General features: G+C 38.8%; 4 protein-coding genes across 7 annotated transcripts; 1 reads left to right on the top strand and 3 right to left on the bottom strand.

The window, feature by feature from the left end:
• Positions 1–734: 734 nt before the first annotated feature.
• Positions 735–3192, top strand: LOC100744778 (methionine aminopeptidase 1). Its single transcript, XM_003490136.4, has 6 exons — positions 735–1156; positions 1447–1498; positions 1649–1887; positions 2067–2289; positions 2363–2638; positions 2709–3192. The coding sequence occupies exons 1-6, from the start codon at positions 1046–1048 to the stop codon at positions 2939–2941; spliced, it is 1134 nt and encodes a 377-aa protein (XP_003490184.1). The 5' UTR covers positions 735–1045; the 3' UTR covers positions 2942–3192.
• Positions 3193–3679: 487 nt separating this feature from the next.
• On the bottom strand, positions 3680–8793 carry LOC100744901 (putative uncharacterized protein DDB_G0271606). Of its 2 annotated transcripts, XM_003490137.4 has the most exons (5): positions 8592–8793; positions 6241–6455; positions 5819–6162; positions 4982–5467; positions 3680–4668 (listed from the first exon to the last, which is right to left on the bottom strand). In XM_003490137.4, exons 1-5 carry the CDS (start codon positions 8595–8597, stop codon positions 3680–3682), a joined length of 2040 nt encoding a protein of 679 aa, XP_003490185.2. In that variant the 5' UTR covers positions 8598–8793. The 2 variants fall into 2 exon arrangements, with proteins under 2 accessions (XP_003490185.2, XP_033177068.1); XM_033321177.1 differs by lacking the exon at positions 8592–8793 and having other exon boundaries at positions 6241–8159.
• A 1869-nt stretch (positions 8794–10662) lies between these two features.
• LOC100745620 lies at positions 10663–20452 on the bottom strand. 2 transcript variants are annotated; one of them, XM_024368195.2, is made up of 6 exons: positions 20326–20452; positions 17099–17794; positions 15588–15852; positions 14832–14933; positions 12114–12857; positions 10663–11531 (listed from the first exon to the last, which is right to left on the bottom strand). In XM_024368195.2, the coding sequence occupies exons 1-5, from the start codon at positions 20329–20331 to the stop codon at positions 12133–12135; spliced, it is 1794 nt and encodes a 597-aa protein (XP_024223963.1). In that variant the 5' UTR covers positions 20332–20452; the 3' UTR covers positions 10663–11531; positions 12114–12132. The 2 variants fall into 2 exon arrangements, with proteins under 2 accessions (XP_024223963.1, XP_024223964.1); XM_024368196.2 differs by having other exon boundaries at positions 12114–12503; positions 20326–20447.
• A 1966-nt stretch (positions 20453–22418) lies between these two features.
• LOC100745743 (protein spaetzle) lies at positions 22419–25119 on the bottom strand. Of its 2 annotated transcripts, none has more exons than XM_012386596.3 (6): positions 24998–25119; positions 24194–24284; positions 24020–24147; positions 23136–23195; positions 22946–23049; positions 22419–22847 (listed from the first exon to the last, which is right to left on the bottom strand). In XM_012386596.3, the coding sequence occupies exons 2-6, from the start codon at positions 24264–24266 to the stop codon at positions 22631–22633; spliced, it is 582 nt and encodes a 193-aa protein (XP_012242019.1). In that variant the 5' UTR covers positions 24267–24284; positions 24998–25119; the 3' UTR covers positions 22419–22630. The 2 variants fall into 2 exon arrangements, with proteins under 2 accessions (XP_012242019.1, XP_033177071.1); XM_033321180.1 differs by lacking the exon at positions 24998–25119 and adding an exon at positions 24696–24995.
• Positions 25120–26606: the final 1487 nt, after the last annotated feature.

A 26606-nucleotide genomic window follows, 5' to 3' on the forward strand; every position in this document is an offset into this window, starting at 1 on the left:
GCATATAAACATTGGCTAAATATGTATGTACATTTATTGTAAGCACGAATCGAAGCTCTTATCGTAGCTGGTCAGAGGTCTATAACCGCAGATCTGTCAAAAAGCTATTCCTGGCTGTACCACTTACAGGAGTAGCAAACATAGAAAAATGATGGCAGCAAGTTGCCTATCATTTTCTAGGCGCGAAATCCAAGACTCTAACACTTGTCTCTTCTGATCGTAAGGATTTTTGCTCTCGAGCTATACGTTACAATCGTCGTCGCTTAGGATATACGACCGACTCGTTTTATGATATGAACCATGTCATATCAACCATTCACTTTTTCGCATCCCTAGAGATAGTCTAGAGAAAAGATGTAAAACGAACAATGGACGATTCCAGCTGGCATCTCGAGAAGATGTGGTGAGCGAATTATTTTGAACAAAACAGGCCGTTCATTTTGCTCAAGTCTCCGTGTTAGTCAGACCAATAACAAAGGGAAACATCAGGTTTCAACGAGTGGAAAAGCCCGCTCATCCAGGTAAGCATTAAATACAATGACATTATAAGGGATTTCATATTTTATGTTCTAAAATACCGACTACGAAAAAAATCTTTCTTACCATTGACCACATTTGTTTATACATCGACTAAGGTCAGGTCAGAGAGGAAATTTTCTCTCTCCTCAGGTATGTGGTCAGATGACTGTTTTAAAACGTAGAGGGCGTAACAAAACTTTTGCTTTTTTTTGGACGATCGGTAGTTTAGAACATATAACAAAGTCTTGTAAGATATCAGATCTATTCCGTATCTCAAATGTGATATCATCGAGTCCCATAAGATGCAATGTCTATTCTGTGTCTCATTTGTGTCAGAGATCTATGATTTTGACCACAAATAAGCCTCGTTTGTGTTAGAAGCAGTTAGAAGTTTCGTCATTCATGATGAATTAAGAAGTAAATCCATCGGTAAAACAGTACAGTACGTCTCGAATTACTTCTTGCCGTTTGTGTCGTATTCGTCGAGTCACGTCACACATAGTTTCCGAAGAAAATTTCAACGAAAATGGCATTCGCTTGTGGTACATGTGAAACACCGGGCTGTAAAACTATAGCCAGCCTCCAATGTCCAACTTGCCTGAAAATTGGGATACAGGGCTCCTATTTCTGTACTCAGGTAAGCACCACCTTATATATTTGAAGGTTAGTTCAAGAGATAAATACCAGGTATTTAAATATACCTCGTATGGTATTAATTAATAATAATTAAGATCATGTACATTTTATTTTTGAAACGACTATAGTATCATTCTTAGTATATAAGTATCGTTGTTAATATATTTTCGTAAGAAAATGAATAAATATCGTGTTTTAATGATAAAAGTTTATAAAAGATCTTTCGAGATATTTTTGTTTATTTATTATGATACTTTTTTATCATTTTAGTATGTTCACATTTTGTTGCAGGATTGTTTTAAACGAAGCTGGAAGACACACAAAGTCATTCATCAATTGGCGAGTGAGTTTAGCAATTACCAATTACGTAAAGTATAGATGCACTAATGCAAGATAAATTTATAATTATAAGCTAGAAAAATGTATATTTTATCAAATATATATACGTATTTAAATGATCGCGTTTAAAGTGCAAAAATACTGTTTCTAATAGAAGGAATAGGTGGAGATAAATCTTCGAACGAGTATAACCCATGGCCTTTCTATCATTATACCGGTAAATTACGTCCTTATAAGAGAGAACCTCGTCGGGAAGTACCCGAACATATTAAACGTCCAGATTATGCTACACATCCAACTGGTTTGTCCGTAAGCGAGCAATCGGTACGAGGTTCTGCGCAAATAAAAATCCTTGATGACGAGGAAATCGAGGGTATGCGAGTAGCTTGTAAGGTACAACGATTATTAAAAATATTAAAATATCTTTTTTAACACGTTGATTGACGACTACTCCGATTGGAGTGATCGCGTTAATTTTTTATACTTAGAAAATGTTCTTACTAATTTTATACAAACATATTTTTATTTTCTTTTAATGAAGAAGAGAACATAAATGAGAATTACTCCTATAGCTTGGACGAGAAGTCTTGGACGAGGCTGCACGTGCTTGTGATGTAGGTGTTACTACAGCGGAGATAGACAGAGCAGTTCACGAAGCTTGTATCGAAAGAGACTGCTATCCATCTCCGCTGAATTATTATCAATTCCCAGCTAGTTGTTGCACTTCTGTTAACGAAGTGATATGCCATGGTATTCCCGATACTAGGCCGCTTGAAGATGGAGATATTTGCAATGGTATTATAATGATATCTTTTTAAATACGGACTTAATAGAAGCACGATAACATTATAATTCTCGTTTCTTACAGTTGATGTAACTGTATATCATAATGGATTTCATGGTGACTTAAATGAGACGTTTCTAGTCGGTAGTGTAAAACCCGAAGTGAAAAAATTAGTCGAAGTTACGTACGAGTGTTTATCGAAAGCTATAGATATCGTACGGCCTGGTGAAAAGTATAGGGAAATTGGAAATATTATTCAGAAACATGCACAAGCGCATGGATTCAGCGTAGTACGTAGTTATTGCGGCCATGGAATTCATCGTTTATTCCACACTGCGCCAAGCGTACCTCATTATGCGAGTAAATATCCTGCTTATAATTGACGCTTTAAATCAACTGTTTTAGCTTAACTCGTTTTTGTTTTGTTTAGAAAACAAGGCAGTAGGTGTTATGAAACCGGGACACTGTTTTACTATAGAACCAATGATATCTCAAGGTACATGGAGAGACGAGATGTGGCCTGATACTTGGACAGCAGTTACCGCGGATGGTCAATGGTCGGCACAATTCGAACACACGCTATTAGTTACCGAAACTGGTTGCGACATTCTTACGAAACGACTCGCAAATGATGGCAAGCCGTGGTTTATGGATCGGTCATAGTAGTATTCTATCGTAAATTACCGCCAGTTTATGTCATCTCAAATTTTGTGAATACGCAATCACTATACTGCTTAAAAAATCTTTGTAATTTTATTCGTGCGAGGTTTGTTTTACTTTCTTCAGGATTGAATCCCCTTCCTCGTAAGTACTGTTAGTATGATAGTATTAATTCCGGTATTTTTTACTGTATGCCTGTTGTATTGGCTAATTTTGTAAAAATGAAAAGACGAGACGAGATGATCGAAAAGATAGAATATCTGTAGATTTTCGTTTGTAACCAAAATGACTCATGTACCATATATTGGATAGATTACCTCAATGATACATATGTACATATATATAAGTGTAATTCAGATTGGTGATGCGCAATAATTGAAATAAAATATTGATTCTTTAAATCAATGGCAATATCTTTTGTCCATTTTTTACAACGAAGTACGAGTACATCGACAATAAATAACATTAAATAAATTACTATCCTTCACGCGACTGTTTTCAATGTATCGTCGACGAAAATTTAATAAATATTCTAATTATAACCACAAATCGTAATCTCAAAAAAGAAAGTTTCGTCGGCGTACCTTGTAAAAACAGTAAAAAAATTTCCCGCTTTATGAGAAACCCTATTCATTGTCTAAATTACACAGAAATCCCCGTAAAGATAAGTCTGATCGATAAATAGAACTGTAATAAATATTTTCGTCCAATTATATATACAAAATGATTCGCAAGAAAATGTTATACTCCGCTCTTAGGGTTCAAACGCGATCCAAATTCAGCGTTCGGTCGATCATAAGACGTTCTTCCGTCGAACGACCCGTTTGCCTGCGAATTTCCAGCATCCGCTTCGTCGTTTTCGTACTCGTACTCGACTTCTGTATTTTCTTTCGGTTCGTCGTTCTGTATCTCGGTATTGCTATAATCATTTTCATCCGGCACCATAATTCTCAATGGTCTTTTGTTACTATACGGATTTTGTCGTTGACGTTGCTGTTGTTGTTGCTGTTGTCTGTCGTATTCTTTCTGCCGTTCCTCGTATTGTTGCAGCTGTTGTTCGTGTTCTTTTTGTCGTTGTTTCTGCCGATTCTGAACTCGATCTTGATAATAATTCTGATCATAATGACCGTCGTCGTTGATTTGCTCGTTCGTTTTGTATTCTTCGTTCTTGTGATTAGGAGGCATAGTTTCATCGGTCTGTACATTTTCCTGCTGTTGTTGTTGTTGTTGTTGTTGCTGTTGTTGTTGCTTTCGCAATTGCCCTATCAATTGACTGTTAACGTTTCCAGCAGCTGCCAGAGCTGCTAATTTTTCTGCAGCCTCTCGATTAGGCAGCGTCGTGTAAAATTGCGTGGACATTGCATCGTTGTTTGCCACTTTGTTAAAGTACGTCGTCTGATCCTTTTGATTGTTGGTTTGCTCGTATTCGATGTTATTTTCCAATTGTTCGTTTCCATCGGCGATATAAGCGAGATCCTCGTTCTGTTGCAGGCCAGCGTTCTCTTCCTCGTTCAGAGGTGACTCCGGTTCTACGTTGTAATTCGTATTGACTCTGCCAGCAGCGTAATCTTGGTTGAATAAGACCTGCTGTTGTTGTTGCTCCTTGTTATCTTGCTCGTCGTAATTGAACGATTGCATCTGGGGCTGCGAGAAACCAGTTACGCCGGTAGGCTGGAAGAATTGACCGAGTTGCTGCTGAAGTATGTGTTGCTGAAGTTGTGGCTGTTGACCTGGAATCACCATCGTTTCGATTTATCTTGTTATCTGAACGATGCGCTTCGGCCAAATCGATGTACGATATAGATAAAGGATAGCGCATTCTATTTCTCTTTACTATACCATTTCTCGCGTTTTGAAAAAGAAGAGGCCACTTTCTCCAACGTATTCTAATTTAATTTGCGGTAACGCAAGATTTAAGTTAACGATACGTAAAACTTTTATTTCTCCATTTAATCGCAACGAAGAGGAAAAGAAACAAGATTTACTGGACTTTGGACTGTAAAAGTGACGCTAAAAAAGAGATATCGTGGATGAGAATCATACCTGTTTGATACTGCTCTGGCATTTTTTGGGGAAAGCTGTTTAGAAGGTCGTAAAGTTGAGTGGCTGAGAGCGGAGGACCAGCTGGTGCCGGATGACCAACGTGTAGATCAGGAATTTGTTGATTTATGATGTAAGGAGTCTGAGCAGCGGTACCAGGGAAACCAACGTGAAGAGAACTGTGAAGATTCGTTTGCATAGGTAAGTTGGGCTGTCCGAGTTGAATGTTCGTTCCGATAAGACCTATATTCGAAGCTGGATGATTATTCAAGTAAACATCGTTCGTTTGTAAGTCAGGATTCACTAATGTCGAAAGTGTTGCAAATTCCGGGGGCAAGAACGTTGGCAGAACAGTTTGATACTCTTTCTGACTGATATCGTTACTTTCGGTCACTTCGTACTGGTGTTGCACCGGTGTCGGACTGGTTACAGTCTTCTGGGGTGTCAAACTCGTGATGGTCGCAAGATCGAAATTAGGCAACAAGGAACCTACGAAGAGAACACGATTGAAAAAGAAAAAGTTAGAAGAGATAAAAATACATTTCTCAGACAGACTTCGATATTATTTAACGCTATTTAAATACGATATTTAATGCTAGAATTTCAATCCACTCGTAGTGCGTAAACTTGGAAAAATACTATGCATCGATAACAATTAACGTATACGTATATCGTGTATACTACGATCGCGTTTCTTTTTCGATAAAGACTAATCGATATCGTTTCTAGTAATCGACAAAATGAAAAATCTTAGATCCGTTCGTTTTGCCAAGCGTTTGGTTAGCGGATTTCCATTGTTTAACTGCTAAAACATTGAAGCTGAAAATAACGTAAACCAACCGTGTGGATTAACTTTGTAGGTAGGATCGGTTGGCTGTTGACGCCGAGACGTCTCGTCTGCGTTCGCTTCGTTATTGAAAGGCTTGTCCATGGGACTGAGATTCGGCGCAGGAATTGTATGAATCGGTCCTTTGTCGTCGTCGATGCCACCCCTGTGTGTCGGTGGTAGAACAGCGGCTTCCGGCCTGTACTCCGGACTATATTCCGGCATTTTGTTCACGGCATGGAACTCCTTAACAGGTGGACGTTGCGGAAGAACCGCGTGATTATTTAGTGGAGCTCTTATCGGCATTTGATTCTTCCAAATGGTTGGTGGCACGTTGAACATCGGTGGTCTGCGAATTCTTGAATAAAAGAACAAATCGGAAAAAAGTCACGTTCGATGAAGTAACCAGGTGTTCGATGAAATTTCCGACATTCACCTATAATTAGGCGGTTTCTGGGACATTCGTTTGGGCGGGAAGTTTCCATTTATGTGCATCGTGTTGCCCACGGAGATTCTATGGGCGATCGGCCATGATTTCTTGAACATCAGTTTAGGAGGCTGCGGAGGCGACAACTGGGGCCTTCTGATCTTGTACCTGGCTTCGACAAGGCAGACACACACGACCAACAAACAGCACAGCCAATTTGTCGTCTGGAATTTGGTTAATAGAACGCGCCCGTTATATGTATTCCATGGGAAACAAAAAATTGGCAGTCGACCAGTTGTCATCGTAAAAGGTAAGTGGGTCTTCTTCTCTTATCAATATTTATCATCTATATCCTCTATTTTACGGAGGTTTTTCGTTAAAGAAATTCAACGTTCCATTTAATTTTCACGTACGTAGGTCATATGGATCTTTGCTGTTTCACTAAAGTTTCAAGATATTATTTTTTGAGAATTTATTTGGATCGGGAAAGCGGACGCGTTAAAACCGGAAGTCCAGGCCACTCTTACGGTATTCGCATATCAACACGTGCACTTAGTTTCATTCTTCGCGGTTATGGTACGGGTAGAGTCAACGCGTGCGATGTAATACGAGCCAGTGATCCTCAAATAAATAAAAGATAAAAGACGACAAGATTTCTTCGTTTTCTTGAATTACCAGGTATATTAGAGCGAGCGATTAGCATGTCGTTAAAACGAATCTAATACAGCAACATATGAAATATGAAAAGTAATTTAAGCAGGTTCGATTCGACGTCAATCGGAGCTACGACGAGAAAGGAAATCGCGTGTTTCGATTACTATTCCACGGCGATAAAATTGAATCGTTCGCTGAAATACGTTTCAAAGCAAGTGCTTTGGTATTCAACGCCAGCCGCTCAACTTGTTACGTGGAGCGTCGATTTGAACGGTCGTAACAATGACCGTGACAATGGTATCGTTAACCGATTACATCTATAGTTTGAGAGACGCTGGTACCGGCAATGAAACCGAAGAGAGAAGTGCCGCGAGTTGTTAGCGGACAAAGTGGGACGGTGTGCCACATCGACGTAGGAAAAGCGAGGGTAGTAAGAAGCTAAGAGAGCAGCGAGGTCGAAAAGAAAATAGCCGAGCATGGAAACGACGATAGTCCGGCTCGAATGGATTAGGAACGACGATGGTGGATGCAACCTGTTGCGTCGCGACGATTATACTTCGTTTTCGCTCGACTCGCGTTTCCGTTTGGTAATTTCGTTTGCCAAGCGCGCGTTATCGACGATGGAAGAAGATTCCCCGTGAAAGGTTGAACACTCCTGTCTTTGTTCTTAACATCTGATTTACAACGTTACAACCGATAAATAGGAATCCACGAAGTAGTTTAATTCGGCGAATGATCGACGATACTTCTGAACGGATATCGCGATGAAATAAAAATTGAGAGAGCTTAATTTTACACGCATCGATAATATTTAGAACGTCCGTGATTGGCTCGTAGTTTTTGTATAATTAGACGTCTTCCATATCTCGCGGTACTTTTTCAAAAGGAGAGGAGGGAAACGTTTTCTCGAAGATGAAGGAAGAAACATATGGCTATTTCCCGTTAATGATAATAATCAGACATCGACCGAGTATCCTTTTTTTGTCATATAACGGAACTAGTTTCTACGTTGGGTAGACAGGCCTATTAACTTGATTTTTCAATCGTAGCGTAGTTACAAGCGCATACCTGTATATTCGTGCATCGTAATACAATGTGAAGGATACCGTGACATAACTAATGCTAGTGAAATTGGCAAAATTGTATAGCAATGGGAAGAGCTCTAGTTAATCGAAGAAAATTAATTCGCCTGTACGAAGGAAAATTGTTAAAGTGAATTATACGATGATATACGTTCCGCGAATAAGAGATTATTCGACTACAGAATTCGTAAGTATAAAATACTCGTGTCTTATTTAATTACTATACTAGAGAATTATTTATTTTAACGTTAGAAGATTTTTAGAATTATTTCATTGTTTCATAGCTCGCGTTTCTTACAAATTAGAACAATATAATACACAAAGTTCATTTTTACAAAAGTTTCCATGCGAAAGTTAGGATAATCGTTAAGAAGAGTCTAATGTATATTTTTGTAATTTCAATCACAATCAGAAATGTCGATAAATCTCTTGAATTACAGACGATTCGATGTACGCGTAAACCACGCTCGACTTCGACCAAAGGAAGTTACGTTGTTTTCGACGAAACCATCGAATCGTGCGAAATTTTGTTGCTGTTAATCCGAAGATGAAGTTTCTTTAAGAACGAGGTACTAGAGAAAATATTGGTAAACAATAACGATGCTAAAAAGCCTGACGTCTTACCTTCATTGTTTCGCCTTCCGAGCAAGAAGTTCCTCGAACGAAGAAATAATAATTTTCAGATTTATCACCTGCGCAACTTGGCGTTCTCACTGGAAGGAAAAGACGGGAAAACGATAAAAAATACGAAAAGAATATGCCGGAAGTTACGGCCACAAATAATCGAACACGAGTTAACGCGCGCGATGATTGGACATTGAGGGAGCACTGTGTGTTCTGCACGCAATTAGGTCATTGTCCTTCATTTATACTCGCAACCGGCGAACGTATCATCGAAGGCCGAAACGCTGTGCCTCCTACCTTACTCTGACGGATAACAGCTGCTTCGAAATGCGGAACGTAACCGGGAAAAGTCATGGGTTCCACGAAATTCACAAGAATTCCCAATTCTGCGTTTGTTCGTTCTGCATGTGCAACGGAAGCGCGTTAAGCGAATGTCAGTTAATCGTATCACGTAAGTAAATATCTATAATCGTTCCTACAACGTTTCTCCAATTAACCGAGTCTACGATCGTGTTAAAGTAACGAAAACATCGCGAATATTTTACATTTTAATCCTTTTGAATTTTCTAATGGAAATTATTTCCTGTATTGCTCGTGTTTTACTTAACCGTTCTTCGACTTTGCTCGTTTCTAGATCTTCGTAGACCGTACGCTTCGATTCTGCAAAACTTTCCCGAATTAAATAATTCATGCTTCAGCCACCTGTTCTTCTCTGAAACTCTGACATTTTCGATAGATTTCTCGCTCTCTTTCATCTTACGTTCCTTTCTCCCGTGTTTCTTCCTACTAAACTAAAGCGATACGCTCAACGTCAACGTCTCTCCGAAACGGTACTTCGTTGGAGCCGCTTTTAGAAAAGAAAAAAAGAAGAAAATGAGCATACCGAACGGAGGATCTTCGTCTCCGTTCAATTGCACGCCGATCAATTTCCAACAATAGTTTGTTAAACATTGACATTCCTACAGATAGCTGGAATTGCATCGTTCGTTTCGATCATTTGTCAGGTATGTGTTTAAACGTTTACACAGAGAACGAGATGGAACGTTTCAATGGCAGATTGTATTTTATTAAATGCACTACGATGGATGGAAGGAGAATTCGATGGCAGGAAAGTCGATTTACGAGTGTACCAGGGGCCCTTTGCGAGTCGGCAGATGGGCAGAGTGATCGAAGACCGGTTAAACGCCGTTTCTCTCCATATCCTGCTACTGGATTCCCTCGTGAGGATACAGCTGTGTGCGTGGATACGCGCGGACCAACGTGTGTGATCCAGTGACCCACTATATTCATCGGTGCTACGTGAGTTTATGACTAAAATTATGCGACCGTGCCATTCAATCATTTTCACGACCAACTGGAAACTTTTGCATTGCTTTGGGCATTTTCGTGCCATTTCTTTGGTCGCGTAACAACGACGAAGTCGCTGCAACGGATCTTTCCGTAAAAATCATAAATCTTCGAACTTGTGGCATTTCGATATTTTTTTTTTTTTAATACTTCGGTTCTGTTCCACGTGATCGTTTCTCTTTTTCTTTTTTCGTTTTCTTCTCTGTATTTATTTTTGAAATCATAGAAACATAATGCGAAGATATCTCGTTCCTCGATGTGATTTATCGATAATGAAAAAATATGTTAGGCAATTTCGAGTGTTTTGTCGGTTGAGCGAGCGATCGGAATAAAAGCGTAACAGGCATTGACGTTTTATAGCGATGTTTCAGCCGTTCGATATCTTTCAGCAATGTATTTGGAAAGAACTGGTGTTATTCAGGATTGAAGGTTCATTGCACTCGATAGGAAGCATTGATGAAAGGAGATCGAGGCTGGATGTTGGTTCAGACGTTTTATTTCCTGATTGTCGTTCGTTGCTCCTCGTATTCGTTTGCACGTGATAATGTGAGAATAAAGTAACGCACCTTCCAACACAGTATCGGTACGTATCGATTAATCATAAGAATAATGTTTCTTTTAATAAACAAATATTACGAATGAAATTGAAGAAGAGGGAATTGAGATAAAATTAGTTTATTAAATTACCAACGATAACAATAAGCGAATAATAAAAATCAAAGGATAACAATAACAACAAATATTTATTCAAACTCGATGGTTCACTTGCGAAACTGTATATACACCATAAAAGACTAATTAAAACAAGGCCAAGTCGTAGAGAGCGTAATAAAAATACTACGATGCCTATAACTACTAATTCTAACGAGTGTTAGGAGAAAAGGAAGGGAGAATAAAGTAGTTAATCGTATTATTATGGCCTCCTTCGCTGCATGAAAATCGGCATCAGCGTTACCCGAGCTACATTTGCATTTATACGCATAATGAATCGTTATAAACTTTCATACAGCACGCTCGCCTTCTTAACGATCGGCAATCGACGAAAACCAGATGCAACAGTCGTATTTATCACGGCGATCATGCGAAAAGAGCGAACATCGTACGGCTCATTGCCGATTCAACGCGTATCACAAGATAAAATCAACTACAAAGTACGTTAGCTCGACTGTTGTCCATAATTGTCCCACGTTCGCCGTTCCCTCATTTGCATGTCGGACAGCTTTCTTTTTTCTACGATGATTCCGTGAGGATTCGTCTTCGAATAACTTCGATCGAATCCATGAAATTTCTAGGTTTTCTTTTACGACGATAACGAGGCGAAAGCCGAAACTCAGACGAACACGCTCACACACGCGCCAACACACGTACGCATACATATTCGTATGTAGGTAAATTGTCTCTAGCTAACATTCCTCCTTCCTGGATCGGTCCTTCGGGAACAATTTTACGAATTTCCCTCGGCGATATTACGTACACCGAATTTCCTTGCACTCGCTATAGTTTTCAATCCCAACGCGAATGCCTGGCTTCTTTAGCATCTGTGATATCTTTCGAATCCATCGACGACCGGGTAGTACGAATAGGAGTAGACCACTGTAACAGAAAGTATCGGAAGGGAATTATAATTATATTTGCAAATTATAAAATATAAAAATAGTGTGCATCTGACTGTAGAAGGCGAACTGGAGAAAAAGCGATAGAACTATTCAGGATGACACAAGAGCCAGGTTCTCTGGATGCTGAGTATCGTATCACGCTGAGCTTGCGTAGGTCCGAGTAACGAAATGCGGAGTAGAATATGGACGATAAGGTAGACTATAGGTGACGCAAGATATACGTAGCTCGCGTCCAATTAGCTACTATACTTACAGCTGCTATTCATGACAATAATCGAATCTTTGCCTGGTGTATGTTCTTAGATATATCAGGAATTAAACAGGACACAGAAGACGTGGCGAAGTCTCGATAAGTCGCGAAAGAAAATTAGAAAAATCACCACGCCTACGATCGAACGACTGAGAACTCGCAGACTCCGGTCTCTCGTCAGCTGCTGCGACCCGGCACGAACAATCTCAGCAACGTCAGATCCTGGTGAGATGGCTTCGCGTGAAACTTCGCGTGCCCAGTAAACACACGATGGAAGATATTCACGAGGTATAACGCGATTCCAATTACCTGCGACTATTCTTCGGCTCTAGCCTCGTTGCAGTCTCATACGTTGCGCGATCTCGCTGACGGATCTTCTCCTCTGCGAGCTGCTTCTTCTTCGATACAAGCCATGAAGATTGAAATTAGCGTACGGCTGAAGCAATCCCTGATTTTGCCAATACGGCGACGAGACATGCGGATTCCACAGTGGTATCTTCAATGGTCCTTGCAGCGGATAAGAGTACGGCAGCAATGGCAAATTCTGCAAGTTCGTATGCGGCTGCAACTTGGGCAACTCCGCGGATATTTTAATCGACTCTATTTTCTGTGGGTCTGTGTCGATCGACAAGCTCGAGTACACGGACAGATCGTTGCCGTTGTTCGTACCTCCGTTTAAAATCTGCAAGTTGCCTTTATCTGGAAGAGAGTATTGAATGTGTATCGGTGGATATTCGACGCTCTGTTGAATAGACAGCGGACCAGAAGCAAGAGAAGCGTAGTCGAGTCCTTTAACGTGATCGTAGCCGGACAACGGCGGTACTGAATTTGAATTCACGTTGTGATCGTGTTGATTAAAATTTTGATAGCTGTTTGCATTTCCTAACACGGTGTTTTCGATGTCTTCGTGGGGCAGTTCCGGTGGTGGGCCGTAGTAATTGTCTTCCGAGTGTGCTACCGCAGGTTTTTCGGCGTCCACGTTCACTGTGTGGTGATCGTAACCGTAATCGTCCGGTTTCGTTGGTTTCACGATTAGAAGGCCCGCCTGGGCAACTGTAAATGTAACGTCTGTCAGTCTTGTCTGAACGATAATCCTTCGTTTCATGAAGTTATGATAAATTCGTTAGATTCTTATCGACAAACCGTCGAATATTAGATACGCTCAACCACGTTCCATTGTATTAATAATCGCTACTTTTAAGCGTTAACAAGTACCTTTTCCTTTATCGATAAACGTTCGTTTTCTTTTAATCGAAATTCATGAAACGAAAAGTTAATCCGTTTAGTTGTTACCATGTAGCCGATCGTATGTACAAGTGTATTAGTAGGCACACTTTCTGTACAACTTTATCGATTTATAAGCTCGATCACTTTGTGTAAATCATTCTATCGACGTATTAAATCGTCAGTCAACGAATAAATTCGCAAATCTCGATTAGTCCTGCGACGTTACACCTACATACAATCCTGCTAGTTACATACACACACACACACACACACGGTAGAACAGCCTAACCATGAAAAGCATAATTTTGCTCGCATGACTTCATGACACTTGAAATAAAGTCCAGATATGCCAGATAGTTTTGGTCTTCCCATGCTAGAAAATGACTAGAAAGCGTAAATTACAAAGAGCTAGTACCGTTTAGAAATGGATGAAACAGAAACCGGTGAGAATACAGTACCCTATTATAATATTCCAGGATTAATACAACTTGTTTAAATACAAACTGGCAAACCTGTTTCGCACAAGCATCCTATCGAAAGGATCGATGATCTTGTTGGGAGAAAGTCGTGTTAACGGTGTGGTATATCGAAAGGTTCAGAGCGAAAGTAGATTAACTTGGAATTTTGAAGATCACCGAAGAAAGAATCGTTCTCACGGAAGAGGCTAATTATTACGGGTGTCTCAAAGAGACCGTAGTCGTAGAAACGTGACACGTAGTAAAGAAGCGCGTTACGATTGAGGAAGAATTCACAGTGGTGGGACCTGTGTTTAAAGCGCCGAGTATGTACAGGGTGTTCCCGATTTAAATGTCAAGCTTTCGCGTATCGATAAACTAGCAAAGAGGAAGCAAAAATACTTTCGTTCTTTCGTTTATTTATTTGCTTATTCGCGTATAATAATTTTGAAACGGAAAACTTCTTCGTTTCTTTGTCGAGATTTTGTCAAAAAAAAAAAAAAAAAAAGGACGAATTATTACGGGTGTCTCAAAGAGACCGTAGTCGTAGAAACGTGACACGTAGTAAAGAAGCGCGTTACGATTGAGGAAGAATTCACAGTGGTGGGACCTGTGTTTAAAGCGCCGAGTATGTACAGGGTGTTCCCGATTTAAATGTCAAGCTTTCGCGTATCGATAAACTAGCAAAGAGGAAGCAAAAATACTTTCGTTCTTTCGTTTATTTATTTGCTTATTCGCGTATAATAATTTTGAAACGGAAAACTTCTTCGTTTCTTTGTCGAGATTTTGTCAAAAAAAAAAAAAAAAAAGGACGGAGCAAAAACGAGCAAGTGTCGAATCGAATCGATAAAATTGAAATTGTGAACACCCTGTATAACGAACGGCTGCGGAATTCAACATACCACTACGGGAATTCTTCCGCAGCCCATCTCTCTTCTTCGCTTTCCTCGTGCTCGTACACGGAGGAAAGTTCCGCAGATTAGGATCTCATTTGAAAGCGAAGATCGCTCTTACTTTCTTTATTCCAAAACGCGTAACAGTGTTCTCCAGAGATTCTACGCCTCTCACCGAATTCTTTTTACAAGCATACAGGAACACCCTTACATATATAACGTACGTGTGTATATACATGGAGCGCATCATACGTTCGAATCAAGAATATAAGCGAATATTTCGAGTTAACGAGTTAACGTTGCTATGTGGAATCGCAAATTGCATTACGATCAAATGCAATGCCTTTGCAAATGGAACTTTAGAAAAGTAAGAGGTTATTAGCGTATTAGTATCGATGCTGCGGTGTTAATAACGTGTTTCAATGATCGTTATTCACATCGAGAAACCTTACCATCCGAGGATGAGTCATAATTTCCGTTTTCCTGATACTCGTCATGAGGTTCGCCATATTCCTCGATACTGGGCGGTGGTCCGTCGTAACTTTCTTCGTGACCTGTTCCGTTTCATTCCACTTTTAATTTCCAATTATCCTTAAGCTGACGTGTATATCAAATGAAAGTAATTTCACGACTTGTGACAGCGAACTGCTCCGTAAATTATATATGCTAGATATACAGGGTGGTTGGTAACTGGTGGTACAAGCGGAAAGGGGGTGATTCTACGAAAATGTAGAATATAGAAATATAGAATAAAAATTTTTCGTTCGAGGCTTTGTTTTCGAGAAAATCGACTTTGAATTTTCACACTTTATCGCGTCTCGTTATAACGGATCTCACTGTAGATCGTTGTCTGGATGGAAAAATTAAGAAAAATTTTTACTCTATATTTTCGACTTCTTTTTTCACGTAGAATCACCCCCTTTCCGCGTACCACCAGTTACCAACCACCCTCTATATAGAAAAAAGAGCAAGTTTAACACTTTGACTGTCACGTTGGTCATTGGTGACCGGAGCGCTTGAACTTCTTGCAATTGTAAAAATTGTATGAAAATTGACAGTTAGGGCATTTTGAATATAACTAAACTGTATATCGTAAGTCAGGGACAGACAGAAAATTATTCGTTATCTGTGTGTTATTGATCATCAAGTTACCAACACGAGAATGTTACGCGTTAAGCGATGAGAGTTGAAATTAGAGAAACACTCACCACCTTCCGGAGGATGATCGTACAAGTATGCGGGATGAGGCTGAGGAGGATGCACGGCGCTCTTGACGATATTACGACCCAAGGTCGTGATAGCATCCCCGGTTTTAGTGATAATTTTGCTCTTGGCCGCGACAAGGTAAGCGCCCCCTTTCAGTAGCTGACCTTTCAAAGCAATCACACCGCCACTTACGGCTTTTACGGCTTGCATTAACGTGGTAATGATCGCCTTTTTGAAGTCCCACATGTCGAACGCCTTATCGTTGTACTATCATAGAAAAATTCCATTAACAAGGCACGTGTTGCGCAAATTAATCTGTACTTTATTCAGTATTATATATTGCACGATACAGCTGGGATTATTATAAGAATGCCTCTATATTAATATTAATATAAGAACTATAACTAACGCGAACTATCTGTGTCACATTTTTCACACAACCGGTGTTCCTTGTTCCATGTTCTATTTAATATATAAAAAATGCGCGCTGCAACATTTTCAAATTACAATTCGACGTTCTTTGGAGATTCGGACGATTTCTTTAATCGTTGCTTCTATGTTGCAAATCAAACTCAATCACGACAGGTTCGAACGATCGGCGATGACATGTTACGGTCGACCTGTTTCACTCAACGTCGATTACACGAACATCGTAATTTCACGATGGAAATTGCAAATTTCTATGCGGCTTGGTACTCGCGAATCGACTAATTGTGAAACGGTGTTGCGCTCGTTTGTAACAAACTTTTGTAGATCGTATAAAAAGAATGAAAGTTTCACGATATCCATTATACACTTGGAAGAATTTCATTCGACAACGATTCGTAATTGACACGTTTCCTATTTCCATCGTGAAATTCTTTCAGCGTGAAATATTTTCTACGATTAGCTAAGGGGCGTGCTAAGACAAGAGCCAGCTAAAGATTTCCCTCCTTAATTGCAACCTGAACGACCCACATAATGATTCCTTTTTCGTGCAGCTAATGTACCGATATAATCGTTTGTACTAATGTTTCTACATCTGTCATTCTATTCTACTTCGTTTTCGCCAAAAAACGACTGAGCGTTCGATCATAGCTCACGGGTTCGTTTAAAGAAAGCTCCATAGATTTCGGAATTTCTTTCCTTCTTTTTTTCGTCGAATCAAACCGTTGTCATATCGAAACACAAACGAACTTTCTACGCAGATGAATTCACTTTCACCTGAAGCTAATTACGTAAAATTCGCTATAAAGGCAACGAAGGCCTTCATAATCTCGTTTCCAAATACCAGCATTGCTGATATCCGCTCGTTCCGTTATGCGCATACATCAACTTCCGCCAGCGTGTAATTCGTTTGGAATTTTTCACGAACGAAGCATTTCCTCCGATATAGAACTGAAAACTTCATTTTCATTGCCCGCCAATGTGTGGCAATCGACACCGATCCATCTCATAGAAAATTAATCGCGATCGCGTATCTCAATCGAACCCGCTCGTTTTAATTTTAACTTGCCAATGTCTATATAGTTACCGAGTAAACTTGTCCATATTCTGGTTTCGGCTTTGGTTTATCGTCGCTCGACGACGAACTCGACTGGGCACTCGTCTGGGAACTCTGCGCCGAGATCGAGGAAGATCCTTTCGAAGCGCTGCTGGACGCGCTCACGAGGCCACTGATTATACCTTTGGCTATGCCACCGATCAGGCTGCCAGATCCTTTTAGAATCGATCCAGAATCAGATCCAGACGATTCTGAATTTCCTTCGTCGTGCTCTCCGTATGTATTATGCCCGTATCCTGTGTACTCGTGCGTGTATCCGTCTGGTGGCGATTCGTATCCATCACGATCGTATATCTCGCGTTTTGATCCTGATCGCTTTATCCTATCTTGCATGAACGCCACGTATTTCTGGTTTGCCAGCATCTCGATCATAGCTCGATTCCCGCCAACACGATCTATCACGTCTCTCTGTAGATTTTCTGGAAGAAGTCGATAGATCTCCAAGATTTGTTGGTCGCTGAGTTTGTTAATTGCCGGATCGTTGGCCGCATTTTCCAGCATCTGCCACTGTTCGTCCATTGTCCCTTGGTCTGTCGATGTTCTTCGATAGGGGGCTAATCGCTCGAGCTGCGCTGATGCACGTGCTCGCAACGCTTTTTCGTTCGAGGCTGTGCTTTCCGATAGAACGACGACGATCGAACAGCCGAGAGCGAACAGCCACAGTAACTGAAATTCATTGGAACGTGATTATCGATATTGTTTTATCGTTTTTAACTCATTCGAAGCCGATGGCCATTCGAGTCGATCGTTTATGCCGATACATTGCCATAAGCATTTGCGCACTACCGTATTTAGGAAACAAGTTTCGAATGAGTTAAAAGACAATTAGAACGCACGAAGGGTATTTAGGATTGCACTTGCTGTACTTGTTCGAAGATATTTCGACGGTATATTGGATCAATGGTATATGCAATGCCTAACAGGGCATCGCAGCGTAACATGTTAGTAAGTTTATAAATCAGTGAAACATGTAGCATTGGAACGTGAATGCGACAAGTAGAGCGGCTCTTGGTGAAAGTCATACGAAGACGCGTGTCTTAGACATATGTATATGTATGTGATTGCAGCGACGATCAACGATCTTGACGGAATTACTGGTTTCGCAAACTGTATCGAGAGAAAAAGAAACTAAGAAATTGACGACGAGTGTTGTCAATCAAATGCATGAAAAACCTCGATACAGATCGAAAGTCGATCTTCGATCGTCTGTCTATTCCAGAAGTTTCAATCTAAAAGTTCCAATCGAGCTTCGCGCCTCTCGAATTTTTACCAAGTTTCACAGTAATTGTTTTCTTAATAGCCCATGCTCTGATTTTTTAGAAAATGGCCTAAAGATTTTTCAAGAATTTTTCTCTCTTATATTTCGAATAAAATAAGATAAATAGTCCCGTACGATCATAAATTGCAAGCAAAACGAACTCGCGCTCGTTGCAGAGATTCAGTAGAAATCTCCAGCGATCTACATTCCTCATTCGCTTGCGAAAATCGAATAAACAAATGCTCGACTGCTACTTGAAAATAAAAATTCCAGTTTGCAGAATCATTCTCGTCTACGTTCGACTGCACCATCCTTTTCTTCGACAAATAACGTTGCAAGTTTCGCTAAAAGTCGTAGAAACATCGACTCGCGTTTCAAACTCACGTTTTCCTCCGAAATAAATTCTTTAGCCCATTAAGAAGAACCGGTGTTTTAAACATTTCAATCGAGCCACGAATCCAATGGAAATAGATTTTTTTACAATTCTGTAACGACTCGTACCGAAGTGATAAATCCGGAGAAACACCGTGAAACTTATTTCCGTATTTTTGGCCTAACCACTCGAGGGGAATGTGAATTATCTCAGCCGGACGAAAGTGATCAAGGTGTCCTTGTCCTTGCACTCGGTGGTGCCAACGTTTGACCTAGTTACCATACGCTCCAGGTTGCATTACTCTCGACACGATTTCTAAAAAGCGTCTAGCGAGCCGGCGTATCATAAAAACGTCACCCTGGGCACCAAGATCCGATTCCTTGGAAAGAAAGGTACCTGTCCGGTCGAAGAATCTGCATATCGCGAAAATCATTTCCTGTTATACCTGTTATATCGATAGAAAGGAATACTTCGCCACGATCTTTCGTCATCGATTTTAACTTTCTTCGCACTGTGGCGATGGACCCACTCGTATCGCATGGGATCCGCCATAACTTTCATATTTTTGTTATTTTTATTTTCAAACTGAACGCTTAAGGACTTTTTTATGTTCGTTTGTTGAACAGCGAGAAACGTTTTCTTCGTTGAAAGAAAGTTCGTGAAGTGTCGTTTATGGAATGGAAAATTTGAGGCGGAAAAATCGTATGTACGAAAAATCGAACGGAACAATTTCGCAGAAAGGATAATACGAAGAAAAACGCAAGAGGATATTTCGTATTGTGTTGAGAGAGATAGTTTTAGTTATCAAACGAATAAACGCGATTTCTCACGGGTAAGCGACCGCTTGTTAATGACAATGATCGTCGCGTTTCTTCACACTTTTACCTTCTAAACATCGCGAGATCGAACGCGCGGGAACAAAATGCAATTTTCTACGTTGCCGTGTGTGCATCTCGGGAAGAACGTATCCGTGAATAGGAACAAATATCCTTTACTTTCACATGGATTTTAATCGCAATGCCTCGACCCTCGACCGCGCCACAGGAAGCGAAACCGCAAAGAGATCGCCTTATAGAACGATCTTATAAATGGAATTTCAGACTGGAGTAACATCGATCTTATCAAGAGGAAATTTTAAGAACAATGCAAGTCCATTGGGTTCGGAGTCCCGGACTCATTGGAGCATAAACAGTATTCATAAGTATAACTAGTCCTTCTTTAAACGACTTTTCGTTCACGTAATGATAGAAGTTCAACGTCCAGATAATCGGATTCAATCGGCAGGAGAACATATTTAATTCAGGCATTGATTAAGATTTCTTTGCTAAAGTAGAATTCGAATAAATGGAATTTGCCCGTGGTGAATTTTGAAATTGATAAGTATAATTAATTCGCACAAATGTAAATTCTATTTCAGGATTTCTGAGGTCTTCTTCTCGACAAGGTCGGTACGGGCCAGTTAATCGGTTCGAACAAGAAAGACAAGAGTAAGATTTCGATAGGAAAATGAGCACTTCACATATGAACCGAAAGAAATTCGGTGCACAATGATCTTGAGACGCGTACCTTCATCGTTGACTTTCACGGTAGATCGGTAAAAGGATCACGGCACTCTCACTGAACTCACTGGCCATCGCCATCGAGTATTTCCTCTCTTTATACCGACTCCCACCTTGTTAGCTTTTACAGGAGAGCGTTGCCCACCACGAGAATGTTTTTCCTTTTTCCAAAATTTGGAAGCGAATCTCTTTTCCTTTCGTTTGTAAGAAGGTTAAGCCGATTCATCGAGATCCGCAGATCCGTATCTGGTGAAATTTTCTAATCCTCAGACATCAATTTTCCATTAAATTCTTGCTTCCATTGTTCTCGTTAATGCTGCAACTATTTCCATTATCTCTATGATTTGCGTTAATAGCAGCGGTAACAAGTATAATATCAGTATTTATGTAAATTCAGTTCTAAATATATTGCATAGCAAAGGGTAAATACGAAGCTTCGTCTTATAAAATGATTATCTTTCCAAAATTAAGATGTTGTTCGGCTTTATTTAGAAACTGAGAATTAGAATTAGAACTGCTACAGATACTGCTAATTATCAATTATTCTATAGAGTTTCCATCGAATAGGATTATTCTATTTAAAGCTATTCGTCGTGTCTGCGCCTCGTCGTCATCCTGTGTCTTCTGCGAGTTTGCCGTGCACTTTGGAAATTTGCCAATCGTGTCAATGGTTTACTTTCTTCCGTTGCACCCAGACGAGAGACGATGCGTCCAAAATTCATAGCCTATCATGCACGCTGTATTATGCTGAAATACGATTCGGGAAGCGTAACGGGGAACCTTGAAGGAGAGGAAGAAGCGAACGCGCGTTCCTTTTCCTATTCAAGTTCGCCAGTCGAAGCACGCTAATGAAAGCGATTTCAGTGAAATGCAGGTACATCCCTCGGAATAATGAATAGCGCGATTTTCATCGGGCCGCTCATTGGTTTTCATATTTTCCCTGTTCCTGCTTCGCTCTACGTGAACAACATAATCGGCTACTTAAGCAATGACGTAACTAGAACCTCGTTAAGCTTACGTTGATACGCATTCGATGGGAAACTCGACGATGAAGAATAGAAAAGAATAGAAAATGATTTATATTTTAATGACATTTAATACTACGCGACGTAGCAGGATATATAGAAATCTCCAAACGATAAAATTAAAAGGGAATTTTCAACTACGTAATAGCTATACAGATAATTGTAATAATAAATATCTATGCATAGAAGAAATTTATATGATATGGTATAAAGAATTATCGATTTCTAGTCTAATGCACCGAGTTGAACTCCGAACTGAATATGCCGAATAGAAAGCAAAGCAAATCGGCGGAATTCTACCATTATTTGTATCCGGTTACACGTATAGGTATTCACGATGAATGGTTATTCTTACGCAGTCGAAACACGAAAGTCATCTAATTCATGGCAAGGTAATTCTCATGATTATATCGATCGACACAATTTGTTGCGCGTAATACGTTCTCGTGAATTTCTTTATTTTCTGAATTAATTTCACCAATAATTATCCTACCGTGATACCTATATTTTCTGTGTCACGTTTACGCACGGCTCGGTTACTTTGAATTATTATTAACAATTATGACGAACGAATCGACTTTTATATATCTACAGCCACGTACAAATTAAAATGGTCGTGTCTCTTTACGTAAGTACATGGTATGAGACAATTAGATAGAAGCACCGCGAGATAATGTCACGAGAGGAAACGATCTATCCTGAAGTGAGAGAAATCGTTGTACGTTGATGCGGCGGTATAAATATGAGGCGAGACGAAGAAGAATAAAAAAGGCTCGTGAAAGGTGAAGCGTTAGACTAGAATGTTCGCTAATGATAAAAATAGAGGTTCCAGTGAAATTATAATGTGTGCCGAATATGAGCATTAACCAGACAGAAAGTAGAATAAAATAAAAAATAGTTGCATCTGTCAATGTAGAAAGCTAAACATGTTGCTATGCAATCTGTGTTGATAAGTGGAGCTCCGCATCTCGTAAACGATTGATAAAATATTTTTGCACTTTGATCGATACGCTCTTGAGATTCTAATGTCTCGTGATGTTAGAAAAAGGCAAAATAAAATAAATATGACTTAACGTAGCCATACAGGTCGCATAAAGGCAATTTTATTGAATCGAGTAAGACGAGTATTTACTATAAGTGATCGCACTGGCTATTAATGCATCGTGTTTCGTTTATTAAAGTACATTACACGTGTTTTGTAATAAGAGAATGCAATATAAGTATAGGATGTATATCCATAATATTCATACTTGATATCACGTTTAACGTGGCATCCATTTGCCCTCATCATTTTAATCTCCTATGAGAATTAAATGAATGTAAAAATTTGTCAACTTTGAATTCGACGTGACAGCAACAATTTACTGGGAATGCAAAGTAATCGTTGGTTATCGTGCTATTGTCCGTCAATGACAAGAGTTGGCGATATATGAACTTCTGTTTGCACTTTGTATAGTATCCTTCGGCGAAACCATCGATCACTTTGCATGGTTGGCTCTCCTCCCTATTATTAAATTAAATTGAAATTTCAGAATAAATTTTGTTATCTTCGTACTTATCGTAAACCGAACAGAACAGAAACTGACATAAAATGATACTTACAGGCATGTCTCGATGCGTACAGCTTGCACCAAGTCTTCATGGTTTACGATATACTTCCATTCCAAATTTTTCGTTACTCCTAATTTAGGAAATACAAGTTGCTCCTACGGTAACCAAGAAAATCTTGATTTCAACATAATTATATCAATAACATTACATTATTGAAATATCGATCAAGTCGTTAATTTACCGTAGACAAGCAAAGTGGTTTGTCCTCCAGTTCATTCTCGTATCCTGGTAACGAATCTACCTGTTAAACAAAAAAAAAAAAAAAAAAGGCTACATATGAAAGCGTGTGAATACCAATTAAAAAATGTACCATTATCGTAATTAGCTAAAACTAAACTGCCAGCACGCTGAGTCGAGGCATAGTGTGAATTGCTTGTAATGTGCGAAGTTTATCGGAAATGAGGTTCTTTTTGAACATTACTATAGAGCATTTTATTATTCGATAGTACGGAACAAGGTGTGGCAGCTTGGAGAAAGCATGTAGATTTTGGGTGCGTGAAGGGGAAAACTATCATTTATTATAGCAGTGAAGGGACATTTAAAAACTGGAAGGTTTGCAGAAAAATTGGCACAAAAAGTCTGGGCGTGGAAGAAACACGGAAGGGAAAGCGGAAATTGTCGAATGGCCAAAAAGGATAGAAAAAGATAGAATTGGAGAAGAAACGAGCAAAGGGGGCAATGTGCAAAGCGTGAAATGCAAATAGTAGTCAGTGAAATAGTTCAAGGTAATTTTAAGGAACAAGAGTGCCTTACAGCAAACCAAAGACAGTTCTAGAATAGGAACATTCGATGCATCGCTAAAGAAATAATTACGTAAGACAGATTCGGTAACAGTGTGCGATGAAGATAACGTACACCTTGTAATACATACGTGTACATGCATATATGTAACCAAGTGCAATTTCTATGCTAATAAGCTGAAATGAATAGTAGTTTATTAACCACTACCAGATACGATTATTCGATGGTAATATGAAAAGACGAAAAAAGTCGAAGAATTGCATGTATCCCGTGTCATAATATCCAATTACTAAGACAATGAATCCGATCGTGAAATTTACGAACATTATCCACGGTAGCATAATCTCGAAGATGGGGATTCTTTCTTAATTCCCTCGACACTATATCGGTTGGATAATACAATGTATTTTCGCAATAGGTTTTATCCTTGCAAATCGGAGTCGGTTTGTACACTGAAACATAGCTTCGTTAAAAAATGCTTTCGGGAAAGATATTTATTTCGAATATGTAGTTTAAGTATATTACGTTGCGGATTGTCACTTTGTGTCGTCTCGTATGTAGGAGAGGTCATTGAGAGAGGAAGTATAAGCTGTAAAAGGTTTTAAGTAATTATAATTTCCACAAAATAGCAGTTAAATAAAAAGAGACGATTCTACATTATCGTGTACATTAACGACGCGATGATATTCAGAATATGAATATCATCGTTTAATCGTTCCTATGATTTTCTGTATCTGATAAGGAAATTATCGAAGAACCGAAGATATTATAGCGGTTCGGAAGAGTTTTAAATAAACTGAAATGATAAATTCTGACGTCTAATCTTATCTACGAATTTTGTAAATATGTACTTAATTTATTGAGCGAGATTCTTTGTTCGCTTTATAGTTTCGATATTTGGTAATTATTATGAATATCATGGTAGAAGATCAGATTAATACTATTAGATTGAAGATATTTCCTTCGGAAGAACGTTTCAAAAAAATTATAATGATCTCACCAGTAAGAATCCAATTCGGTTTAGTAACATCTTCGAACAAAAAGGCGATTTAGAATTTTCGCACTAATAAATAATGAGAACTTTCTTTTACTAAATAAGCAAATAAACTAAAAATTCAACTGGAAGCATACGGAAAACGTTTCCTTCTTTTAATGTTTCTTTCGGCTTTGGTGACGACTTGGCTTTGTTCTATTTTTGAAAATTATAGATGTACTTCAGAATCGCTATCTGTGGTTTGAGTTAATTTTTCTAAAGAAATACATTTGCTTTCGTGGCTTTTCAACAACTGATCTCATACTCACAGTTTTATATCAATATCCACGAGGAAAATAAGATTACGATCACTTTGTATACTTTATTTATTTTTTCTATTATACTTTCAATGATTTAACTAATAGATTAATAAATCAGTTAATAAATTAACAGTGTTTATTATCTCAAAATAATTAATTTTATAATTTTACATTAGAATCTGTAAATAAACGTTACAGTTGCCACTATATATTTCCGACAACTTTGTGACAAATTTTCAATGTGTAATTATGGCAATAATTTTATTATTTTAAATATTCATAAAAAGAAATATGTGGATATAAGAAATATAATAACAATATATTAAACAATTTTTGTCAATTATTCATAAAAGGAATCAATATACAGAGTGAATCAACTAACAGTTTAAATCAAGATATCGGCTGTATTGTATATTATAAATGATGTTATTAGTTTTCTTATAGATGGATACGTAAAGGTAATGTGTAGGTCAACTTAATTTTTTTAAATGGGTTTGATGACATTTTTTTAAATGGAATTATATTTTGTAATACACTAATACAGCTTGAGATTCTCTATAAAAATCATTTGTCACGTCCCGCGCTGCGCACGCGCCGTAACGTAGACTAAAACTACCAATAGCGCGAGTGAGCGTTCCAATTTGAAATTTAAATAAATTTTAACAATTTATATAGAAATCAAATTCGAGCCTCACAACCCCCACGGAATAACCCGTCACATGACGACCCCTCCACGGTAGACCTAAATATAAATAAGCGTAGCGACATAGAAGAAAGAGAAATGACTCCTTAGTTCAGAGTAGTTAATTCCTCAGTTTTGTGTGATTAGTTCCTCAGTTCCGGGTGATTAATTCCTTGGTTCTTGGCGATCAGTTCCCCATTTCTTGGTAAGTAATTTCTTTGTTCATAGCGATTAATTCTCAACTCCTTTAGCTCTTAATTTCTCAGTTCCTTTGCCTTTTAATTCTTTAGTTCTTTAGTTTTTTCAGCTCTTAGTTCCTTTAGCTCTTGGTTTTGCTCTCAGTTTTTAAGTTCTTTAGTCCTGTAGTTCTTTATCTTTTAGTTCTTTGTTTCATTAGTTCCCAGTTCTTGTTAGTCTTGTTAATCGACGTGTTTGTATTTGTCAATTTGTAAATTATTGAAAATCTATCAAATTAAAATCTTGTAATTAATAAGAGTGAAAACGTATTGCGAACGATTGTAACTTCGAGTATTCGAAATTTCAACGACGATTCTGTCAATATCCAATTAGAATACGAATAAACATTTTTTTTGTGAAGAATATTTGTCTAATAATATAATAGGATTAAGCGAACATTTATTTTCACCAACTTTAATCCTCTCCCGTGCCAGTACTCCTGCGTGGAGCAGATTAGCCGAAACGTGGAGTTTAATTGCCAATCGCATTAAACGACAGACAACACTACAATTTAATCTGAATTCAAAAATTAACGGCAACACAACCAAAACGAGCCAAACAAAACGTAACACATTGATCTACTTGTGTCGAAAAACTACTGGTTTAGTAGATATTTCGATTTCAACTTGTAAAACTTATCGTACGATAAACAAGGAGAGACGTAAGACACAGACAAGATCCAGTGCATAGATTAATGTA

The sequence above is a fragment of the Bombus impatiens genome, unplaced genomic scaffold (genome assembly GCF_000188095.3).
Source record: "Bombus impatiens unplaced genomic scaffold, BIMP_2.2 scf_0403, whole genome shotgun sequence".
Taxonomy (NCBI): Eukaryota; Metazoa; Arthropoda; class Insecta; order Hymenoptera; family Apidae; genus Bombus; species Bombus impatiens.

Excerpts from the sequence above, each read along its gene's own strand:
- LOC100744778 (XM_003490136.4), top strand. The coding sequence starts at position 1,046 with ATGGCATTCGCTTGTGGTACATGTGAAACACCGGGCTGTAAAACTATA. Across the intron at positions 1,157-1,446 it reads GCTCCTATTTCTGTACTCAG|GATTGTTTTAAACGAAGCTG; the intron begins GTAAGCACCACC and ends ATTTTGTTGCAG. Across the intron at positions 1,499-1,648 it reads AGTCATTCATCAATTGGCGA|AAGGAATAGGTGGAGATAAA; the intron begins GTGAGTTTAGCA and ends TGTTTCTAATAG.
- LOC100744901 (XM_033321177.1), bottom strand. The coding sequence starts at position 6,533 with ATGACAACTGGTCGACTGCCAATTTTTTGTTTCCCATGGAATACATAT. Across the intron at positions 6,163-6,240 it reads CAGAAACCGCCTAATTATAG|AATTCGCAGACCACCGATGT; the intron begins GTGAATGTCGGA and ends CTTTTATTCAAG. Across the intron at positions 5,468-5,818 it reads CTACAAAGTTAATCCACACG|GTTCCTTGTTGCCTAATTTC; the intron begins GTTGGTTTACGT and ends TTCTCTTCGTAG.
- LOC100745620 (XM_024368195.2), bottom strand. Across the intron at positions 15,853-17,098 it reads AATATGGACAAGTTTACTCG|TACAACGATAAGGCGTTCGA; the intron begins GTAACTATATAG and ends TTTCTATGATAG. Across the intron at positions 12,858-14,831 it reads TTATGACTCATCCTCGGATG|TTGCCCAGGCGGGCCTTCTA; the intron begins GTAAGGTTTCTC and ends TTACATTTACAG.
- LOC100745743 (XM_033321180.1), bottom strand. The coding sequence starts at position 24,725 with ATGTTACTAAACCGAATTGGATTCTTACTG. Across the intron at positions 23,196-24,019 it reads ATTATGCTACCGTGGATAAT|GTAGATTCGTTACCAGGATA; the intron begins GTTCGTAAATTT and ends TTTGTTTAACAG. Across the intron at positions 22,848-22,945 it reads GTACGCATCGAGACATGCCT|GGAGGAGAGCCAACCATGCA; the intron begins GTAAGTATCATT and ends ATTTAATAATAG.